Source organism: Ranitomeya imitator, chromosome 2 (assembly GCF_032444005.1).
Source record: "Ranitomeya imitator isolate aRanImi1 chromosome 2, aRanImi1.pri, whole genome shotgun sequence".
NCBI lineage: Eukaryota > Metazoa > Chordata > Amphibia > Anura > Dendrobatidae > Ranitomeya > Ranitomeya imitator.
This window is the reverse complement of record NC_091283.1, coordinates 55,264,031-55,283,240: the sequence shown is the minus strand read 5'-3', so window position 1 is coordinate 55,283,240 and position 19,210 is coordinate 55,264,031. Positions and strand designations below refer to the sequence as shown.

The following is a 19,210-nucleotide window of genomic DNA, read 5'->3' as shown; positions in this document are numbered from 1 at the left end:
ATAAATATGTTAAAAAGAAGAGGGCCCAATACTGACCCCTGTGGTACCCCACTGCTAACCGCGACCCAGCGTGAGTGTCTTCCATTAATAACCACCCTTTGTTTCCTATCCATGAGCCAGCTCTTAACCCACTTACACATATTTTCCCGTATCCCCATTATTCTCATTTTATGTATCAACCTTTTGTGTGGCACCGTATCAAAAGCTTTTGAAAAGTCCATATACACTACGTCCACTGCGTTCCCTTGCTCTAGTCCGGAACTTACATCTTCATAGAAATTGATTAAATAAGAAACCCATGCTGATATTCGGTCAAAGGTGCTGAAGGGATCAAGGCAATTACCTAGGGCCCAAATCCCCAAAAGGGTTCCCAGCCTTTATAAGCCAGAAACTCCAATGATAATACCACTGGCAGGGCAGTTTTGGAGGTTAAAATTGTAGAAGGACCGTTGGTGACATCATGGTCATGAGACCAAAGGTCATTCATCCTACGGGAGTTTGGAGGAACTAAAGAGGAGAGAGGATACTGTGTGTAAGTGTTTGTGTGTGTATACAACATGCAGTGTGTCTAACAATGCTATATATCTACAGTATATAGAGAAAAAAGAATGCTTAATGGATGGAGAATAGGGAAAAAGTAATATTGCTCATCCTGGGTATCCACAAGAGAGCACTGCTGCGCTTTGAGGTCTTCATCAAGCTCCATGGGTGTAGTAGAGATCTTGTCTATCACAGTGCTTATCAGCGCCTCTGTTGATCCTCCTGGAACTATATCCACTATATCTGTAGTGTGTCTCACATTCAGTGTGTGTGTGTGTGTATGATGCAGTGTCTGTTTAACATGCAGTGTGTATGTATCATAGGATGGGGGTGTCCAATACCAGTCCTGCATCATCAGTGCAGTTTCTGAGGCTAGAAATGACGCCGGTATAGTTGAATGCGGGGCCGGGAGTGTGCCGACAGCAGGGGGGAGTGAGCCGACAGCGGCACACTCGAGCGGCCCACTACCTGATGGCCAGTCCGGCCCTGCATAACATCACCCCAGCGGACCCCTAAGCAGCGTCGGTCACCCTGGCCGAATACCACAGGTGGCGTCACGAACACTACCGTCATCTACAAACTAACACCTTTAATTGGACGCCCCTCAGAAGGGCCACTGACCGGGTAGGGCCACCGTGACATCCTCGCAGAAGGAACTGTAGGACCTGGTACCGAGTACCCCATTGCCCTTAACGTGGGGGCGATCCAACAAAGTTATGGTCATATTCCTTCGCCCTAAGGTAGTCTGGAGGAACTGAGGTGGAAAGAGCCTGGTACATCCTCTACAGTGTGTGTATATGAAATCTGCAGTGTTTGTAGCATGGAATGTGTATGTAATACAGTATATAGTGTGTGCAGCATGGAGTGTGTATGTAATACAGTATATAGTGTGTGCAGCATGGAGTGTGTTTATGTAATATATATTGTGTGTAGTATGAAGTGTGTGTATGTAATATATATTGTGTGTAGTATGAAGTGTGTGTATGTAATATATATTGTGTGTAGTATGAAGTGTGTGTATGTAATATATATTGTGTGTAGCATGGAGTGTGTGTGTATGTAACAAATAGTGTGTTTAGCATGGAGGGTGTATATATATATACATATAGTGTGTGTAGCATGGAGAGTGTGTATTTATATAGTGTGTGTAGCATGCAGTGTGTGTAGCATGCAGTGTGTATATATATATATATATATATATATAGTGTGTGTGTAGCATGCAGTGTGTATATATATAGTGTGTGTAGCATGGAGTGTGTATGTAATATATAGTGTGTGTAGCATGCAGTGTGTATGTAATATATAGTGTATGTACCATCCATATGTAAAAATATCGGCACTGCAGACAAGCGCTCATAGGTGTAAACATGTCAGCACTGCAGACAAGCGCTCATAGGTGTAAACATGTCAGCACTGCAGACAAGCGCTCATAGGTGTAAACATGTCAGCACTGCAGACAAGCGCTCATAGGTGTAAACATGTCAGCACTGCAGACAAGCGCTCATAGGTGTAAACATGTCAGCACTGCAGACAAGCGCTCATAGGTGTAAACATGTCAGCACGGCAGACAAGCGCTCATAGGTTTCCTCAACCCCCAATTTACTAAAATGCTTGTGCACGCCCTCATCATTTCCCGCCTTGACTACTGCAACATCCTTTTCTGTGGCCTCCCTGCTAACACCCTTGCACCTCTCCAGTCCATCCTTAACTCTGCTGCCCGACTAATCCATCTCTCTCCTCGCTACTCCTCCGCTTCCCCCCTCTGCAAATCTCTTCACTGGCTCCCATTCCCTCAGCGTATCCAGTTCAAATTGCTAATACTGACCTACAAAGCCATCCACAACCTGTCTCCTCCATATATCTCTGAACTAATCTCTCGATATCTTCCCTCACGTGACCTCCGGTCCTCCCAAGACCTCCTACTCTCCTCCACACTTATCCGGTCCTCATCCAATCGCCTCCAAGACTTCTCCCGAATATCCCCCATCCTCTGGAACTCTCTGCCCCAACACGTCCGACTATCAACCACAGTCGGATCCTTCAGACGGAACCTGAAAACTCATCTCTTCAGGAAAGCCTACAGCCTGCACTGACACCGCTGCTGCCTCATCACCAACGAAGCTACCGCCTCACCAACACCGGAGCTACAGCCTCACCAACACCGGAGCTACCGCCTCACCAACACCGGAGCTCCTGCAACCCTCAACCTACTGTCTCCTTCCCCATAATCCTGTAGAATGTAAGCCCGCAAGGGCAGGGTCCTCGCCCCTCTGTATCAGTCCGTCATTGTTAGTTTGTTTACTGTATGTGATATTTGTAACTTGTATGTAACCCCTTCTCATGTACAGCACCATGGAATCAATGGTGCTATATAAATAAATAATAATAATAATAATAGGTGTAAACATGTCAGCACTGCAGTCATCAAACTAACAAAAACCCTCATTCATTGCGTGATGGAATCAGTTATGCCTGCACAATAATCATCCTTGTCAGCAGCACAGCCGGCATAGATCGGTGATGTGCTGCCGATAACATGATGCCGCATGTGGTACACAACCATCTATTAGTGACCACTCGGCCCCCATCATTCTTTGTCAGCCTGTGTAACTAAGCCCTGAAGGACCTGAATATAATCGATCGGCGATCTTTTAACAGTCTGAAAACTTCTTGGGTAAATGTTTGGGTGTGATGGTGCAATATGTTAGCATTTGGGGCCCCACTTAATTGTTGCCCAGGGCTAATTTTTGTTTAAAACTAGGCTTGCTGGTGGGGTAAATCTACATTGACCACCGGACTGTTTGGCTCTGATACAATGGCTGACATTTCAGCGCCTCGTTGACTTTTCCAGTTTTCTTTCACTACAGTAAATGTAACTGTACACCATCATCTCAGCCTTATCTAAAAGTCAATGTTCATGTACATATACATGTCATTTTATGCATTTGCATTACATTTCGATAGCTATAACTTCCGATCTTCCAACGGGACATTTACAATTGTTCTGCTGAGTTTAGCTCTGTTTGGTATCATGGGGAAGTATGTAATTAGATCAGACATCGCAGAGGATGGTGCGATACCAGTAATGCTGGATACCAGATGTCAGTTTTCATACAACGGAGGAATGGTACTTACTTACATTAAAGTCAAATGTTGTACAACCCCCCTGGAAGACATTTGTTCACCAGCCAAATGTGAAACATCTGGCCACTCCATGATGGAGCGTAACAACGCAACATTCAATTACGATCCATGGAGCGAGTATTAACCAATTACACCGGCTCTAATAATAATTATTTAAAAGCAGGGAATTAAGAATAATTGTAGGACCCCCAGAGTAAATATCTATCATAGATCCACGCTGGGTGTTCTACCACTGTTAACCCCACCAAACCAGATTCCCAAAGTTCTTCTGAAGTGAGCATGTGCGGGCACTGTCTATAGGAGTGGTGGTTGCACATGCTCACTACTGCTCCTTTCACACAGAGGACTTTGTCCTTCCCCTTTCTTGTGAATGATGGGATCTCAGCTAATCCTAGAAATGGGACTTCCAATAAGCAGCTAGTCCTACAGACACCCGTTCCTTCTCCGAGGTGTCTACAGGTGAATCAGGGGAGCAATTCAGACACAGCAGTAAAACCGTATAAGTACTATTACCAAAACACATTTATCATTACTATCCAAAAGAGAAAGCTGCCAATTGTATATATATATAAATATCCATTGATCACCCATTGATCCTCCACATCATCCAATACATGGAACACTCTTTAATGTGGGCTTAAGCTCCAGTATTTATACAGAAAACATATCTTCATGTGGATCATTAAAATATAGTTCCTCTAATGTGGCAACCTGATGGACTGGAAATCTTCAAACTTAAAGGGGTTGTCTACTACTTTTAGATTAATAGCCTGTCCTTATGATAGGTTATCAATACCAGATTGGTGGGGGTGCGACACCTGGCACTCCCACCTAACAGCTTTTTTAGGTGCTGGGTAGATGTGATCAGTTGTGGAGCTGCACAGCACAGTGGGAAGCTGGTACCGCACATCTGCCCCTGTTCACATGACCAGAAGAGGATCTGCAGTACCAAGCTGTGGCCACTATCCAGTTGATGGAGCTATGCTGTTTCGCTCCTCAACTGAGCACATCCGGACACCGGCACCAGGAGCAGAGCTGATCATTAGGGGTGCCGAGCGTCGCACACCCACCAATCTGATATTGATGATCTATCCTAACGATAGGTCATGAATATAAATGTATTGGACAACCCCTTAAAAGGAGTGGAGATTGGCTACAAAGAACATGTCTAGTTCTGGAGGATTCACCATGTCTGCTTATCATAAATATATCCCATTAACTTCAGTGAAAGCATCGTGTAATGCTTCATTTCACCTGTGGTAGTGCCGCAGAACAATTGAACGCTTGCTGCCACCAGGTTCACCAAGATTGGAACTGATCAGTTGGGATTCTGTTTCTGAGTTAGGATCTGATACATTTTTATTTGGAGACTCGTCTAACAAAACAGATATAAGACCTTTAAAGAAGCACTCCCATCAAAGTTCTTATCCTCTTAATATACTGCAGCCATCATATTATATAGAACTGTGTACTTACAATTGCTCATTTTGCCTTTCTACCAGCTAATTCTTCTCTTTTCCATTAGGTCTATGTTATCACGTGATTAGAAACTGACTAACTGAATCCTTCTGAGCTCCATGTAGAAACATGAGGTCAATTTTCCCCGTATGAGTCCCTGCAAAAGTCCCTGGCAGGGGAAGGAGTTGAATAGGGGAATGATAAATGCAGGGACCAGAGACTTACTGTTTCTATACAGGGCAGACAAAAGAGAAGAATTAGCTGGGTAGAAAGGCAAAATGAGCAATTGTAAGTTCACAGTGCTGAATAATATGATGACTGCAATATAATAAGAGGATAAAAAACTCTGATGGGAGTAGTGTTTCTTTAATGGCAAACTCAATGTCAAGAAATCTCTAGAAAGTCCCAAATTTTCACCATTCCTGACCCTTGTGTTTTCTGGAATTTTATTGGGTGTTCCTACTGGTGCCTCTTACTGTATCAGGAACCTCAAACCTGAACTAAACCTTTCTATTGTGTCCTTTTGGCGTTCATTTGGACTTGAAAAAAGAAATTGCTGTTGTAACGCAGTGGGATGTTGTAACAAAGCATAAAGTTCACTTGGGACACATTGCCCTGCAACACTGCACATTCACTGCTGAGCATAAGTCTCAAAAGTGCCACTCTGCCTACCCAGTTGTGTAGCTCTACCATGGACTCTCACGGTAAATCAGTATACTATAGAGCACAGAATACATTATTTTTGCAGGATCCACTAATCGACTACTGTGGTACTCGGAGATTTTTGCATCTAAGCACTTCTGCACTGAGAGTGACCTCCTTAGATAAGTAGTCCCATACTTTTTGCAAATGCCTTCCAAAATATGACTGGTTTGTTTCGACATGCTCATGCTCATTTATGTGAATGCTGTTTATTGTGGAATTGTCAGTCCATAATGAGACCTTTTATTCTCTCAACGACTTGTTTATTTCACATCCATTATCCTATACAACCGTTCATGAAACATCCTGCATGACATCATCCCGCTGCACTACACGAATGCTCTTACATGTGAGCCTGCCCGCCGCTCTGCTGTATTCCCATCCTGAATTCCTGAAAGGATGTTTTAGCAAGGACAAGGGATATCCTTTTAGACAGGAATTTAAAGGGACATTAATACTTAATAGCAATAGTTATAAAACTGCAGATCATAAACAGCTGGTAATAGTATCCACCCAGATCAATGGAAATGTCTCAGAACCAGTGATATGTCAGATAAAGTATTGATCATTTTGGCGGACATCTTTCTTCTAAGACACTTATCTCCACCCAAAAAATGGCTACTTAAAGCAGTTTTCCAGTTTCGGATGCAGTTTGTATAACTGTTGTGTTGGTGAAGGGGGCTGGCTGTCAGCCTCTGTTTAATAGCTAAGCCAGTCTTCTACTCTATAATGGTTGATGCAGAGAAGGATGATGGTTTAGCTAATGAACTGTTATGGACATCCATCATAGGAAAGAGGAGGAAGTTCAGAAAGAAGTGGAGCCAAGTGCTAATGAGATGATTAGAGTGGAGCAAAAAAGATTCACAAGACCCCGATCAAGTGGCCACATTGGGGTCTGTGGCCATACAGAGCATTGCGAATCTCCTACTACCTACAGCATCCCTGATGCCTCATCTTATTGGCTTACTAATGAAAAGTGGCGCTGCAGATGCCGCAAGAAGTAAGGCTGCTTTCACACATCAGTTTTTTGCCATCAGTCACAATCCGTCAAATGTTGAAAAAAATAGATCCGTCGTAGATTGTGAAAAACTGATGCGATGGATCCGTTTTTTTGACGGATCCGACTAGTTGATCCAGCTAATTGGATCCTAAAAAAATCAGAGCATGCTCAGTTAAGAAGATGGAATCTGTCGCCAGATTCCGTCATATGATGGATGCAGCGCCATAGGGTTCCATTCTAGCAAACGACGGACAGCAACGGATACGTCGCTATCCATTTTTTTGACGGACACAAAAAACGTTACTATGTCCGTTTTCTGCAGCCACCGGAAAACCAATTTTCGACAGATCCGGCGGAAAACGGATGAAACGTGAGGCCATCCATCGCAATTCGTCGCTAATACAAGTCTATGATTAAAAAAATTGATCCGGCGGCAACTTTTGCTGGATCCGTTTTTTTCAAAATTCGCCGGATTGTGACTGACGGCAAGAAACTGATGTGTGAAAGCAATCTAAGAGGTTTGCAGTGCCACAGACTGCCAACATGCCAATTAGACCAGGGTCCTATGAATCTTTTTGCTGTACTACATTTTAAACATTTTTTGTACCTGTCTTAAAATTTTGGAAAATTGCCCCCCCCCCCCCAAAAAAAAGTCAAATGTTCCAAATCGAATAGAAATCTGTGAAATTTTTTGGCGTCTAATATTAGTGTAAATGCCTTGCAACCATGAGGTGCCAGGAAGAAAAGTGTCTTAAGAGCTCATACAAACATCTGTAAACCTCAGTCCGAGCACGTGCTGTCGAGTTCGGGTCCGTGCATTGCAGATCGCGCTCGGATCGAGTTTTACGGGTGTCTGCATGAACCCAAAGAGGTTTAGTGAGTTTCACCAAATTTATAATTCTGTTTGCACCATTTGGATAAATTTGCTCCCTTCGTGGCGACCCCCTTCGATGCCCTCAACCTCCTCCCAACTACTCATTCTTAAAGTTGGTGAATGATTCGGCCAATGGGTAAAATGCTGATACTCCTTTATCTGATCGAATATTACTGCGAGTACATTATATCCGAGCCCATAGACATATTATACATAAGCAATAATGACATAGACATTGAGTGAAGGTAGTGCTAGAGGTCTACATAGTAACCCGCTGTACAGTGACATAATAAATGAAGTCATACTCACAGGCTCGAAATCCATGTTCTCCGTTGTTCCTGGAGACTTCATCGCTGTAGACGGTGGTCATGTTCCCTTTCTCGCACACGTTAGTGCATCGGTTGTTCACACAGTGCACACGGCATATCATAGGTGTGAACATCACCCGGACCTTCTCCACCTGTCCGGAGGCTGGCATCCACCCCAAGCAGCAAAGAGACACAGAAAGAAGAATTAGTTTCCCCTCCATTGTGAGCTCTCACTCCCAGAGGCCCCGGTAGATTGCTAGCTCTTGGGGAGAGAGGGGGGCCTCAGGGAGTGGGGTTTAGTTTTCTTCTTGGGGGCTGTGTTGGGTTTTTGTTTTGTTTTTTTGCAGAGATTATGTTCTTCCTGAACTCCTCCTGCCTCTCACGTAGAAGGAGAAAGGAGGGAGAGATGGTGGTGGTTTGTGGTGGTGGTGGTAAGGGGGAAAGAGAGATGTGGGGATCCGGGTACGGGCTCCTTTTGGGGTCTGGTGGTGTTAGACTCCCCTAATATGGGAGAATAGAGACTTGGACTGAATGACACTCTGACTTTATTAGAGCAAAGGAAGAAAAAAAAAAAGAGGGAGAGTGCGAGAGGACGGATGAGGGAGTGACAGAAAGCGAGAACAGTTACACAGCATGCTGGCTACAATATGAAATGTGGATCAACTAATTAAAAACAGTCACTGGGCACCCATCCAACAACAATGTTTACAAGGGTATCCCGTCAGCCATTACTTGGGATCATGTTAACCCCATTCACTCCCTGCTCCTAAACATTTATTTTACACTCTCGGTGCAGATAACAGCAAGGGCAACATAGAGATCATCATGTTTCCTTCCCAGAGCTCCTTCTAACCCTTGGCATTATCCACAAGGGTCAAAGTCTTATTCTAAAATGACACTTCATTCAGTAACACCATGGGCAGGCTCTGGCTCCATTAACAAGTGTCATTAATAATAACAACGATGTCTTCTTATTATACATTCACATGTACCAGGGCTCCGGGGCAATTACTACCTCTGCATGCACAATAGAATGAGCCCCTGATAGAGCATTTGCCCTCGGGTTACATATTTCTGACATTTATGCTGAGCCGAGCTTTATTACATTATTTGTAACGGGTGCAATGGACCTATTTTGTAATTTCAAAAATTTGAGGGCACCTCTCGCTAGATTTTTTAACATTTAAACAGAGTACATCCTCTAATTGCCGCTGCTCCACTGATTTTGGAACAGTTTTTCTTTTTGTTCTGTGTCCCTCCCTTCCAAAGTTATACTGTCCGGTAATAATGCTGTAAAATTTTCCCTTTAACCAACTGGGCGTGTACCACAAAACTTCTTTGGGGGCGTGTACTTTTTTTCCTCTGAGGTTGGTCAATGAAAACACGACCACGCCTACAGAAAAATTCTTCTACACACGCTCAGTTGGTTGAAGTGAAATTTTGCACTACTGGGGACTATGGTTGAGCGACTTTTAGTTTTTTAGGGTCGAGTCGGGTTTCGCGAAACCCGACTATCTCAAAAGTCGAGTCGAGTGAAATCAGCCGAATATCGCGAAAAGTCGGGGATTGACCGAAACACGAAACCCAATGCAAGTAAATGGGGAAGCATAGTCGGCAGTGAGTGGGGGCCAGGAAAACACGTACAGTGCCCATTTTAATGGCAAAAACATCCATTCTTGTTACTGAAGCTTGTCAATCTTAATTTACCTTATAATAATAGTAAGGCATTGGAAATTTGGGGTCATTTGGCTAAAGTTGTGGTGGGTAGGGCTGGTTCAAGTATTTAGTGGGCCCAGGAAATCTGGACCACGTCACGGCAGTGGAGCAGGGAGAGGTAAGTATTTAAACTTTGCAAGTGCTGTGATCCTGAGCAAGCAAGGGGGGGCCCATTCGTTGGCATTGGCACTGGCACAGGGCCCCTCAAAGTACGGCGGTGTGTTTGCACGGCGGGGGCGCCTCCCACCGGCAGCGACACTTTTGCGTACTATGAGGGGCCCTGTGCCAGTGACGTTGCCAACGAGTTTCCCCCCCCACCTGATGAAGGAACCTGCACCTTCATCTGCACCTTCCTCTTTCTCCCCGTGTAAGGTGGTATAGTATGCGGGAAGGGGAACCTGACTTTCAGCAGGGTCAGATTCTGGCTGTGTAGCGTGCAAGGGGAATGTAGTGGTCTGGGTCAATGTACCAGCAGACTCATCTATCACTGGCTGGGCAATGGGCAGGATGAGGAGGAAACACAGATATAGGCCCAAAGAATAAAGTGGGCTAAATGCAGTTCAAAATTGGTAACAGGACTAACCAGGGGGCATTGCTTTGTTCAGTGGAGTACAACTGTAATGAGAGGCTGACACAGTGAGTAGGCCCATATCAGTAAGTAGGCTAAATGCAGTTCAAAATTGGTAACAGAAGTAAACAGGCGGCACTGGTTTGTTCAGTGTAGGAGAACATCAAGGAGCGGCAGACACTATTAGTAGGGCCAACAAAACAAGTAGGCCAAATGCAGTGTTATATTAAAAACAATTTAATGAGAGCTTGAAGATAGAAGCTAGGGAAAGGCAACCTGGAGAACACCTTGGAGTGGAAGACACCGTTTGTAGAACCCAGACCCAACTTGTAGGCCTAATGCAGTGTTGTTTCAACAACTACTTAACGAGAGCTTGAAGATAGAACCTAGGGAGAGGCAACCTGGAGAACACCTTGGAGCGGCAGACACCGTCTCTACAACCCAGACCCAACTTGTAGGCCTAATGCAGTGTTGTTTCATCAACTACTTAACGAGAGCTTGAAGATAGAAGCTAGGGAGAGGCAACCTGGAGAACACCTTGGGGCGGCAGTCACCGTCTCTACAACCAAGACCCAACTTGTAGGCCTAATGCAGTGTTGTTTCAACAACTACTTAACGAGAGCCTGAAAATGGAATTTCAGGACAGGAAACCATGAGAACAGCACGGAGCGGCATACACCATTAGTAGGCCCCAACCACACTAGTAGGCCAAATTCAGTGTAATATTAACTACTTAACGAGAGCCTGAAAATGGAAGTTCAGGACAGGAAACCAGGAGAACAGCACGGAGCGGCATACACCGTTAGTAGGCCCCAACCCAACTAGTAGGCCCCAACCCAACTAGTAGGCCAAATGCAGTGTAATATTAACAACTACTTAACGAGAGCCTGAAAATGGAAGTTCAGGACAGGAAACCAGGAGAACAGCAAGGAGCGGCAGACACTGTTAGTAGGCCCCAACCCAACTAGTAGGCCAAATGCAGTTGTTCCATTTAATAACTATTTAACAAGATAGAAGCTCAGGAAAGGCAACCAGGAGAACACCTTGGAGTGGCAGATACTGTTAGTAGGCCCCAACCAAACTAGTAGCCCCACTGCAGTTGTAAAATTCCGATAGGCTGAAAACCTGATAATTGCAGGTAATTTTATTAAAGAGGACAGCTGTATTGAGTGGCGCTGCCAGACACTGTTAGTAGGCCTTACACCACAAAGTTGGCTCGACGCAGGTTTAAAAAAGGTTACATGGGTACACGGTCTGCATTGGTGTGGTCAGCGGAGGACAATTTGAAGGAGGGATCGCAGACACATTTAGTAGGCCTAAAATTTTAAAAAATAGGCTCAAAGCAGTTTGAATTATCTTGCAGGGGTACACAGGCAGCATTGGTGTGGTCAGCGGAGGACAATTTGAAGGAGGGACCGCAGACACACTTAGTAGGCCTAAAATTTTAAAAAACAGGCTCAAAGCAGTTTGAATTATCTTGCAGGGGTACACAAGCAGCATTGGTGTGGTCAGCGGAGGACAATTTGAAGGAGGGATCGCAGACACACTTAGTAGGCCTAAAATTTTAAAAAATAGGCTCAAAGCAGTTTGAATTTTCTTGCAGGGGTACACAGGCAGCATTGGTGTGGTCAGCGGAGGACAATTTGAAGGAGGGACCGCAGACACACTTAGTAGGCCTAAAATTTTTAAAAATAGGCTCAAAGCAGTTTGAATCATCTTGCAGGGGTACACAGGCAGCAATGGTGTGGTCAGCGGAGGACAATTTGAAGGAGGGACTGCAGACACACTTAATAGGCCTAAAATTAAAAAAAATAGGCTCAAAGCACCTTCGATTATGTGGCAGGGGTACACAGACAGCATTGGTGTGGTCAGCGGAGGACGATTGGAAGGAGTGTCTGACACAGTTAGTACTCCCCCCAAAAAATAGATGTTAATGTCTCGCAAAACAACAAAACCAAAAAAAAAAGGGTGGCATACTTAGGTACAGGGGTGGGCTCCTCTGCTGAGTTTCAGACATAGTAATTTGGCGCTAAGTATTTACTGGTGTCAATATAGGACACTGACCCTGACTATTTTAACTAGCATCATACATGTCAACAAATTGGTATTGTCAGTGCCAGGCATTGAAGGATGTCAGCGCATAGACTAAACATTGGTGGAGCTGTGAGAGATAATTTTGCAAGTGGTAGAGCACTGTTTGAGCTGGGGGGGAACTCTCTTGTGGCCGGCGGTACAGGCCCAGGGCCCTTCATGTTACAACGGTGTGTCTGACGTTGGGTGCGCGCCACCACCGCCAGAGACACTTTATTGTACTATGAGGGACCCAGTGGCAGTGCCGTCGACCAAAAGCGGGCACACCCACCTCTTCAGACAAACGGCACTCTCACGGGTGCTTGCGCCAAGTGGCGAGACCACGGCCCCGTGGGGGGAGTTAGCCCATTTAGGGAGGTGTAAACATGTTGTATGCTGGACAAACAGCTGCTGCAAATTTAGAGATTGGAACAGTCAGTAAGACCAGTCCACAAGCAAGACCTTTTTATAGGAAAGCTAGGTGTCAGCCGGGAAAGGTGGGGCAAAATAATTAGAAATCCATGAGTGGTTCATTTTAACGATCATCAACATTTTGGGTAGCCAGACGAGTCCTTTTTTCGGTCAATATTGAACCAGCAGCACTGAATACTTTTTCTGATAGCACACTAGCTGCTGGGCAAGCAAGCTCCTGCAATGCATATTCTGCCAATTCAGGCCAGGTGTCTATTTTGGATGCCCAGTAATCAAATGGGAATGACGGTTGAGGGAGAACATCGATAAGGGATGAAAAATAGTTAGTAACCATACTGGACAAATGTTGTCTCCTGTCACTTTGAATTGATGCAGCAGTACCTATCCTGTCTGCGGTCATTGCGAAATCACTCCACAACCTGGTCAGAAAACCCCTCTGTCCAACGCTACTTCTGATTTGTGTACCTCTAACACCTCTGCCCTGTTGCCCCCTGCAGCTCGTGTGAGAACCATCACCGGCGCTGTGTGCTGAGAATGACTGAATCAAACGGTCTACAAGAGTTGCTTGTTTGGTTGCTAATATTTGTTCGAGGTTCTCATGTGGCATGATATTTTGCAATTTGCCTTTATAGCGAGGATCAAGGAGGCAGGCCAACCAGTAATCGTCATCGGTCATCATTTTAATAATGCGTGGGTCCCTTTTGAGGATACGTAAGGCATAATCCGCCATGTGGGCCAAAGTTCCAGTTGTCAAATCTGCGGTTGTGCTGGGTTGAGGGGCAGTTTCAGGCAAATCTACGTCACTTGTCTTCCTCAAAAAACCTGAACCCGGCCTTGCAACGCCACCAGTTTCTATTGGCCCCGGAGAAGCTTCCTCATTCAAAAAATACTCATCCCCATCATCCTCCTCGTCCTCCTCCTCTTCGCCTGCTACCTCGTCCTGTAGACTGCCCTGACCAGAGAATGGCTGACTGTCATCAAGGCTTCCCTCTTCCTCGGCTGCAGACGCCTGCTCCTTTATGTGCGTCAAACTTTGCATCAGCAGACGCATTAGGGGGATGCTCATGCTTATTATGGCGTTGTCTGCACTAACCAACCGTGTGCATTCCTCAAAACACTGAAGGACTTGACACAGGTCTTGTACCTTTGACCACTGCACACCTGACAACTCCATGTCTGCCATCCAACTGCCTGCCCGTGTATGTGTATCCTCCCACAAATACATAACAGCACGCCTCTGTTCGCACAGTCTCTGAAGCATGTGCAGTGTGGAGTTCCACCTTGTTGCAACATCAGTGATTAGGCGATGCTGGGGAAGGTTCAAAAACCGCTGATGGTTCTGCATACGGCTGGAGTGTACGGGCGAACGGCGGATATGCAAGCAAAGTCTGCGCACTTTGAGGAGCAGGTCGGATAACCCCGGATAACTTTTCAGGAAGCACTGCACCACCAGGTTTAAGGTGTGAGCCAGGCAAGGAATGTGTTTCAGTTGTGAAAGGGCTATGGCAGCCATAAAATTCCTTCCGTTATCACTCACTACCTTGCCTGCCTCAAGATGTACACTGCCTAGCCATGACTGAGTTTCTTGCTGCAAGAACTCGGACAGAACTTCCGCGCTGTGTCTGTTGTCGCCCAAACACTTCATTGCCAATACAGCCTGCTAACGCTTGCCACTAGCTGTCCCATAATGGGACACCTCGTGTGCAACAGTGGCAGCTGCGGATGGAGTGCTCGTGTGACTGCGGTCTGTGGACGAGCTCTCGCTTCTGCAGGAGGACGAGGAGGAGGAGGGGGGGGGCGAACGCCTACAGCCAACTGTTTCCTAGACCGTGGGCTAGGCAGAACTGTCCCAATATTGCTGTCCCCTGTGGACCCTGCATCCACCACATTAACCCAGTGTGCCGTGATGGACACGTAACGTCGCTGGCCATGCCTACTGGTCCATGCATCTGTTGTCAGGTGCACCTTTGTACTCACAGATTGCCTGAGTGCATGGACGATGCGGTCTTTTACATGCTGGTGGAGGGCTGGGATGGCTTTTCTCGAAAAGAAGTGTCGACTGGGTAGCTCGTAGCGTGGTACAGCGTAGTCCATCAGGGCTTTGAAAACTTCGCTTTCAACTAACCGGTAGGGCACCATCTCTAACGAGATTAGTCTAGCAATGTGGGCATTCAAACCCTGTGTACGCGGATGCCAGGATGAGTACTTCCTTTTCCTAACGAGAGTCTCATGTAGGGTGAGCTGGACTGGAGAGCTGCAGATCGTGGAACTAGCGGGGGTGCTGGTGGACATGGCAGACTGAGAGAGGGTTGGAGATGGTATTCTTGATGGTGCCCTACATGCAGTGTTTCCTACCACGAACCTGGTGATTCCCTGACTGCTTTGGCCTGGAGACGAAACCTGCACATTTACTGCAGGTGGTGCGGTAAATGGTGGGCTTACAGTGAGGGAAGGGATGTAGCGTTGCTGACTAGCTTCATTGGCCGAGAGTGCTACAACCTTAAGGGACGTTTGGTAGTTAGTCCAGGCTTGCAAATGCATGGTGATTAAATGTCTACGCATGCAACTTGTATTTAGACTTTTAAGATTCTGACCTCTGCTTAAGGTAGTTGAACATTTTTGACAGATGACTTTGCGCTGATCATTAGGATGTTGTTTAAAAAAATGCCAGACTGCACTCTTTCTACTATCGGATACCTTTTCAGGCATTGCAGACTGAGCTTCTTTAACCGGATGGCCACGCTGTCCTACAACTGGTTTTGGTTTTGCCACGCGTTTTTGGCCAGATACGGGCCTGGCAGATGGAACCTGTTGCGATGTTGATGCCTGCTGCGGCTCCTCCTCCTCCACTTCAGAGCTACTGCCGCCTGCACCCTGTTCCCCCAATGGCTGCCAATCGGGGTCAACAACTGGGTCATCTATGACCTCCTCTTCTATCTCGTGTGCAACTTCGTCTGTGTCACCGTGTAAGCCGGTGGTATAGCGTTCGTGACGGGGCACCATAGTCTCATCAGGGTCTGATTCTGGATCACTACACTGCGAGGGCAATGTTCTGGTCTGAGTCAAAGGAACAGCATAGTAATCTGGCTGTGGCTGTGCATCTGTGCACTCCATGTCCGATTCAACATGTAATGGGCATGGCCTGTTAACTATTTCACTTTCTAACCCAGGAACGGTATGTGTAAAGAGCTCCATGGAGTAACCCGTTGTGTCACCTGACGCATCCTTCTCTGTTGTTCTTGGTGAAGAAGACAAGGAAGCGACTTGTCCCTGACCGTGAACATCCACTAACAACGTGCTGCTTTTACATTTAGCAGTTTCAGAAGAGGAGGCGAAAGAGCTAGAGGCTGAGTCAGCAAGGAAAGCCAAAACTTGTTCTTGCTGCTCCGGCTTTAAAAGCGGTTTTCCTACTCCCAGAAAAGGGAGCGTTCGAGGCCTTGTGTAGCCAGACGACGAACCTGGCTCAACAACCCGAGACTTAGGTGCTATATTGCGTTTCCCACAACCACCTGATGCTCCACCACCACTACCATCATTACCAGCTGGCAATGACCACCCACGGCCACGACCTCTTCCACCAGACTTCCTCATTGTTTGAAAAACGTAACCAAACTAACGGTATTTGTTATTGTAAAACCAGTTACAAGGTGAACTCAAACTCCTGTCGGATTTATACAGTATATCCCTTTACAGGTGGGTGAGACTGCAGGGAAAATCAGGCCCAATGTATAACAGTACACAGCTTCAGTGGCAGACAGATATGCCACTAACAGGACTGACGCAGATGCAGACACTACCAATAAAAATCTCCCCCTTTTTATTTTTTCTGGGAGAATATTGAAGAAATGTGGCCCACTCTTATACAGTATATGTTCTGTGGCATAAAATGAAAGACAGATGCCACACACACGACTGGCACTGAGGCAGAATTGCCAATCTTAATCTCCCACTATTTTTTATTTATTTATTGGAGAATTGGCAAGAAATCAGGCCCACTGTTAGACTGTATGTTTTCTGTGGCACAAAATGAGAGACATATGCCACACACAGGACTGGCACTGAGGCAGAAATGCCAATCTTAATCTCCCACTATTTTTTTTTCCTGGGAGAATTTAAAAAAAATCTGGCCCAGTATTACACACTAGGTTTTCTGTGGCACAAAATTAGAGACAGATGTCACACACAGGACTGGCACTGAGGCAGAAATGCCAATCTTAATCTCCCACTTTTTTGTAGCTTTATTGTGGGAGAATTGTCAAGAAATCAGGCCCAGTGTTACACACTAGGTTTTCTGTGGCACAAAATTAAAGACATGCCACACACACGACTGGCACTGAGGCAGAATTGCCAATCTTAATCTCCCACTATTTTTTTTTTATTTATGGGAGAATTGGCAAGAAATCAGGCCCACTGTTAGACTGTATGTTTTCTCTGCCAGAAAATGAGACACAGATGCCACACACAGGACTGTCACTGATGCAGATTTGCCAATTTTAATCTGCACCCTTTTTTTTTTTCTTCAGGGAGACTAGTGAATAAATCTGGGCCACTGTATTAGAGTATATTTTCTGTGGCAGAAAGTGGCTTGAAGAGATATAATAATATAAAAAAAAAAAAAAAAAAAAAAGGGACTGTCCTACAATTACTATCTCCCTGCAGTAATCTCAGCAAAGTATGGCAGGCAGCAATAACAAGAAGTGGACTGCTGCACAAAAAAGTCAAAAGTGTGGACAAACAAACAAGATAGCTGTGCAGAAAGGAAGGAGCAACAGGATTTGTGCTTTGAAAAAAGCAGTTGGTTTGCGCAGCGGTGTACAAACAGCAATGCAGCTATCAGGGAGCCTTCTAGGGCAGCCCAATGAGCTACAGCGCTGAGGAAAAAAAATTTAGCCTCCACTGTCCCTGCAATCAAAAGGTGGTGTTGGACAGTGGAAATCGCTACACAAGCGGTTTGGGGGTTAATGTACCCTGCCTAACGCTATCCTTGCTTCTGACGAAGCGGCAGCAACCTCTCCCTATGCTCAGATCAGCAGCAGTAAGATGGCGGTCGGCGGGAACGCCCCTTTATAGCCCCTGTGACGCCGCAGAAAGCAAGCCAATCACTGCAATGCCCGTCTCTAAGATGGTGGGGACTGAACCTATGTCATCACGCTGCCCACACTCTGCATCCACCTTCATTGGCTGAGAAATGGCGCTTTTCGCATCATTGAAACGCGACTTTGGTGCGAAAGTCGCTTACCGCGTGGCCAACCCCACACAGGGATCGGGTTGGGTTTCATGAAACCCGACTTTGCCAAAAGTCGGCAACCTATGAAAATGACCAATCCGTTTTGCTCAACCCTACTGGGGACATTACTTTGGAACAGAGGGCACAGATGAAAAAGAAAAATTGTTTCCCAAATCAGCGGGGCAGCGACAGTTCGAGGAGCGGTCTTCTTTAACTGTAAGTTTACATGGGACAGAAAAGCTGCAGATTTGCACACAGTAGCTGGCATGTGAAAAATATTGTGAAGGATCTCCACAATAAGCTGCAGAATTGATCTGCACGGGAATTGACTTGCAATGCAAATTTTGAAGGGGGTGCTGATGACTGACACATTGATGGCTTATCCATAGAATTGGTCATCAGTAACAAATCGGTGGGGAGCCGATGCCTGGCACCCCCACTAATCAGATGTTACCAGCTCCACCTGCAGTAGGCAGTATGCATCGTATGTGTCACTGGTGTGTCAGAGGCTGCAGACAGTCACACTACATCTAGCTCCAGAATGTCTCAGCAGTTGGCTTTGCAGATTCCTTCCTAGTTCTTCTGACTTTAGGACCTCCCCCAGCTCTAGTTGACACACCTGGACTGGACTGGGCTTGGAGCTGTTGCAGTTGGCTATCTTCCTCCTTGGTGTTGCTGGAGGACGTCTGTGTTTCTCTCTGAGTCTGCTCAAGCTAAGTGTTCCCCCTTGTTTGTGTATCTTTAGTGGTAGTGGGGATTGACTAGCTCACATCCTGTTCTTCTTGGTGCAGAGCTTATCACCAGTTAGGCAGGGATTAGGTCTCCTGCTCGGCGATAGGTGTGGAACCTATATAGGGACGATAGGGCAGATAGGTGACGTTAGATCTGTCTAGGGGTCTCCAATCCCCCCTTCCCTAATGTATGGTTCCCTTATCCCTTCCTGTTGCGCTTAGTCTCCCTTTACTGTGCCTGACAGTATGTAGCTGGAGCAGTCTGGTTTCCTTATACTGTGTAGTGGTTGTTCTGGGGTACAGCAGCTCAGCTCCTTTTTACTTCAACAGGAGCTGAGCTGCAGTACCTAGGGACAACTACCACACAGTGAACAGCTACCACATGGTGGTGGACAGGCCATCAATCTGTCAGTCTTGGACAACCCCTTTAAGGCAGATTT

At 45.9% G+C, this 19,210-nt stretch overlaps 1 protein-coding gene across 2 annotated transcripts in view; it reads right to left on the bottom strand.

Moving 5' to 3' along the window:
• The window catches only part of LTBP4 (latent transforming growth factor beta binding protein 4), a 115,554-nt gene extending 107,008 nt beyond the window's left edge, over positions 1–8,546 (bottom strand). For both annotated transcript variants that reach the window (XM_069746768.1, XM_069746769.1), the window contains exon 1: positions 8,028–8,546. In XM_069746768.1, coding sequence (XP_069602869.1) covers positions 8,028–8,247 — 220 coding nt within the window. In that variant the 5' untranslated portion in view covers positions 8,248–8,546. The remainder of the gene's footprint in view (positions 1–8,027) is intronic.
• Between the last annotated feature and the right edge of the window lie 10,664 nt (positions 8,547–19,210).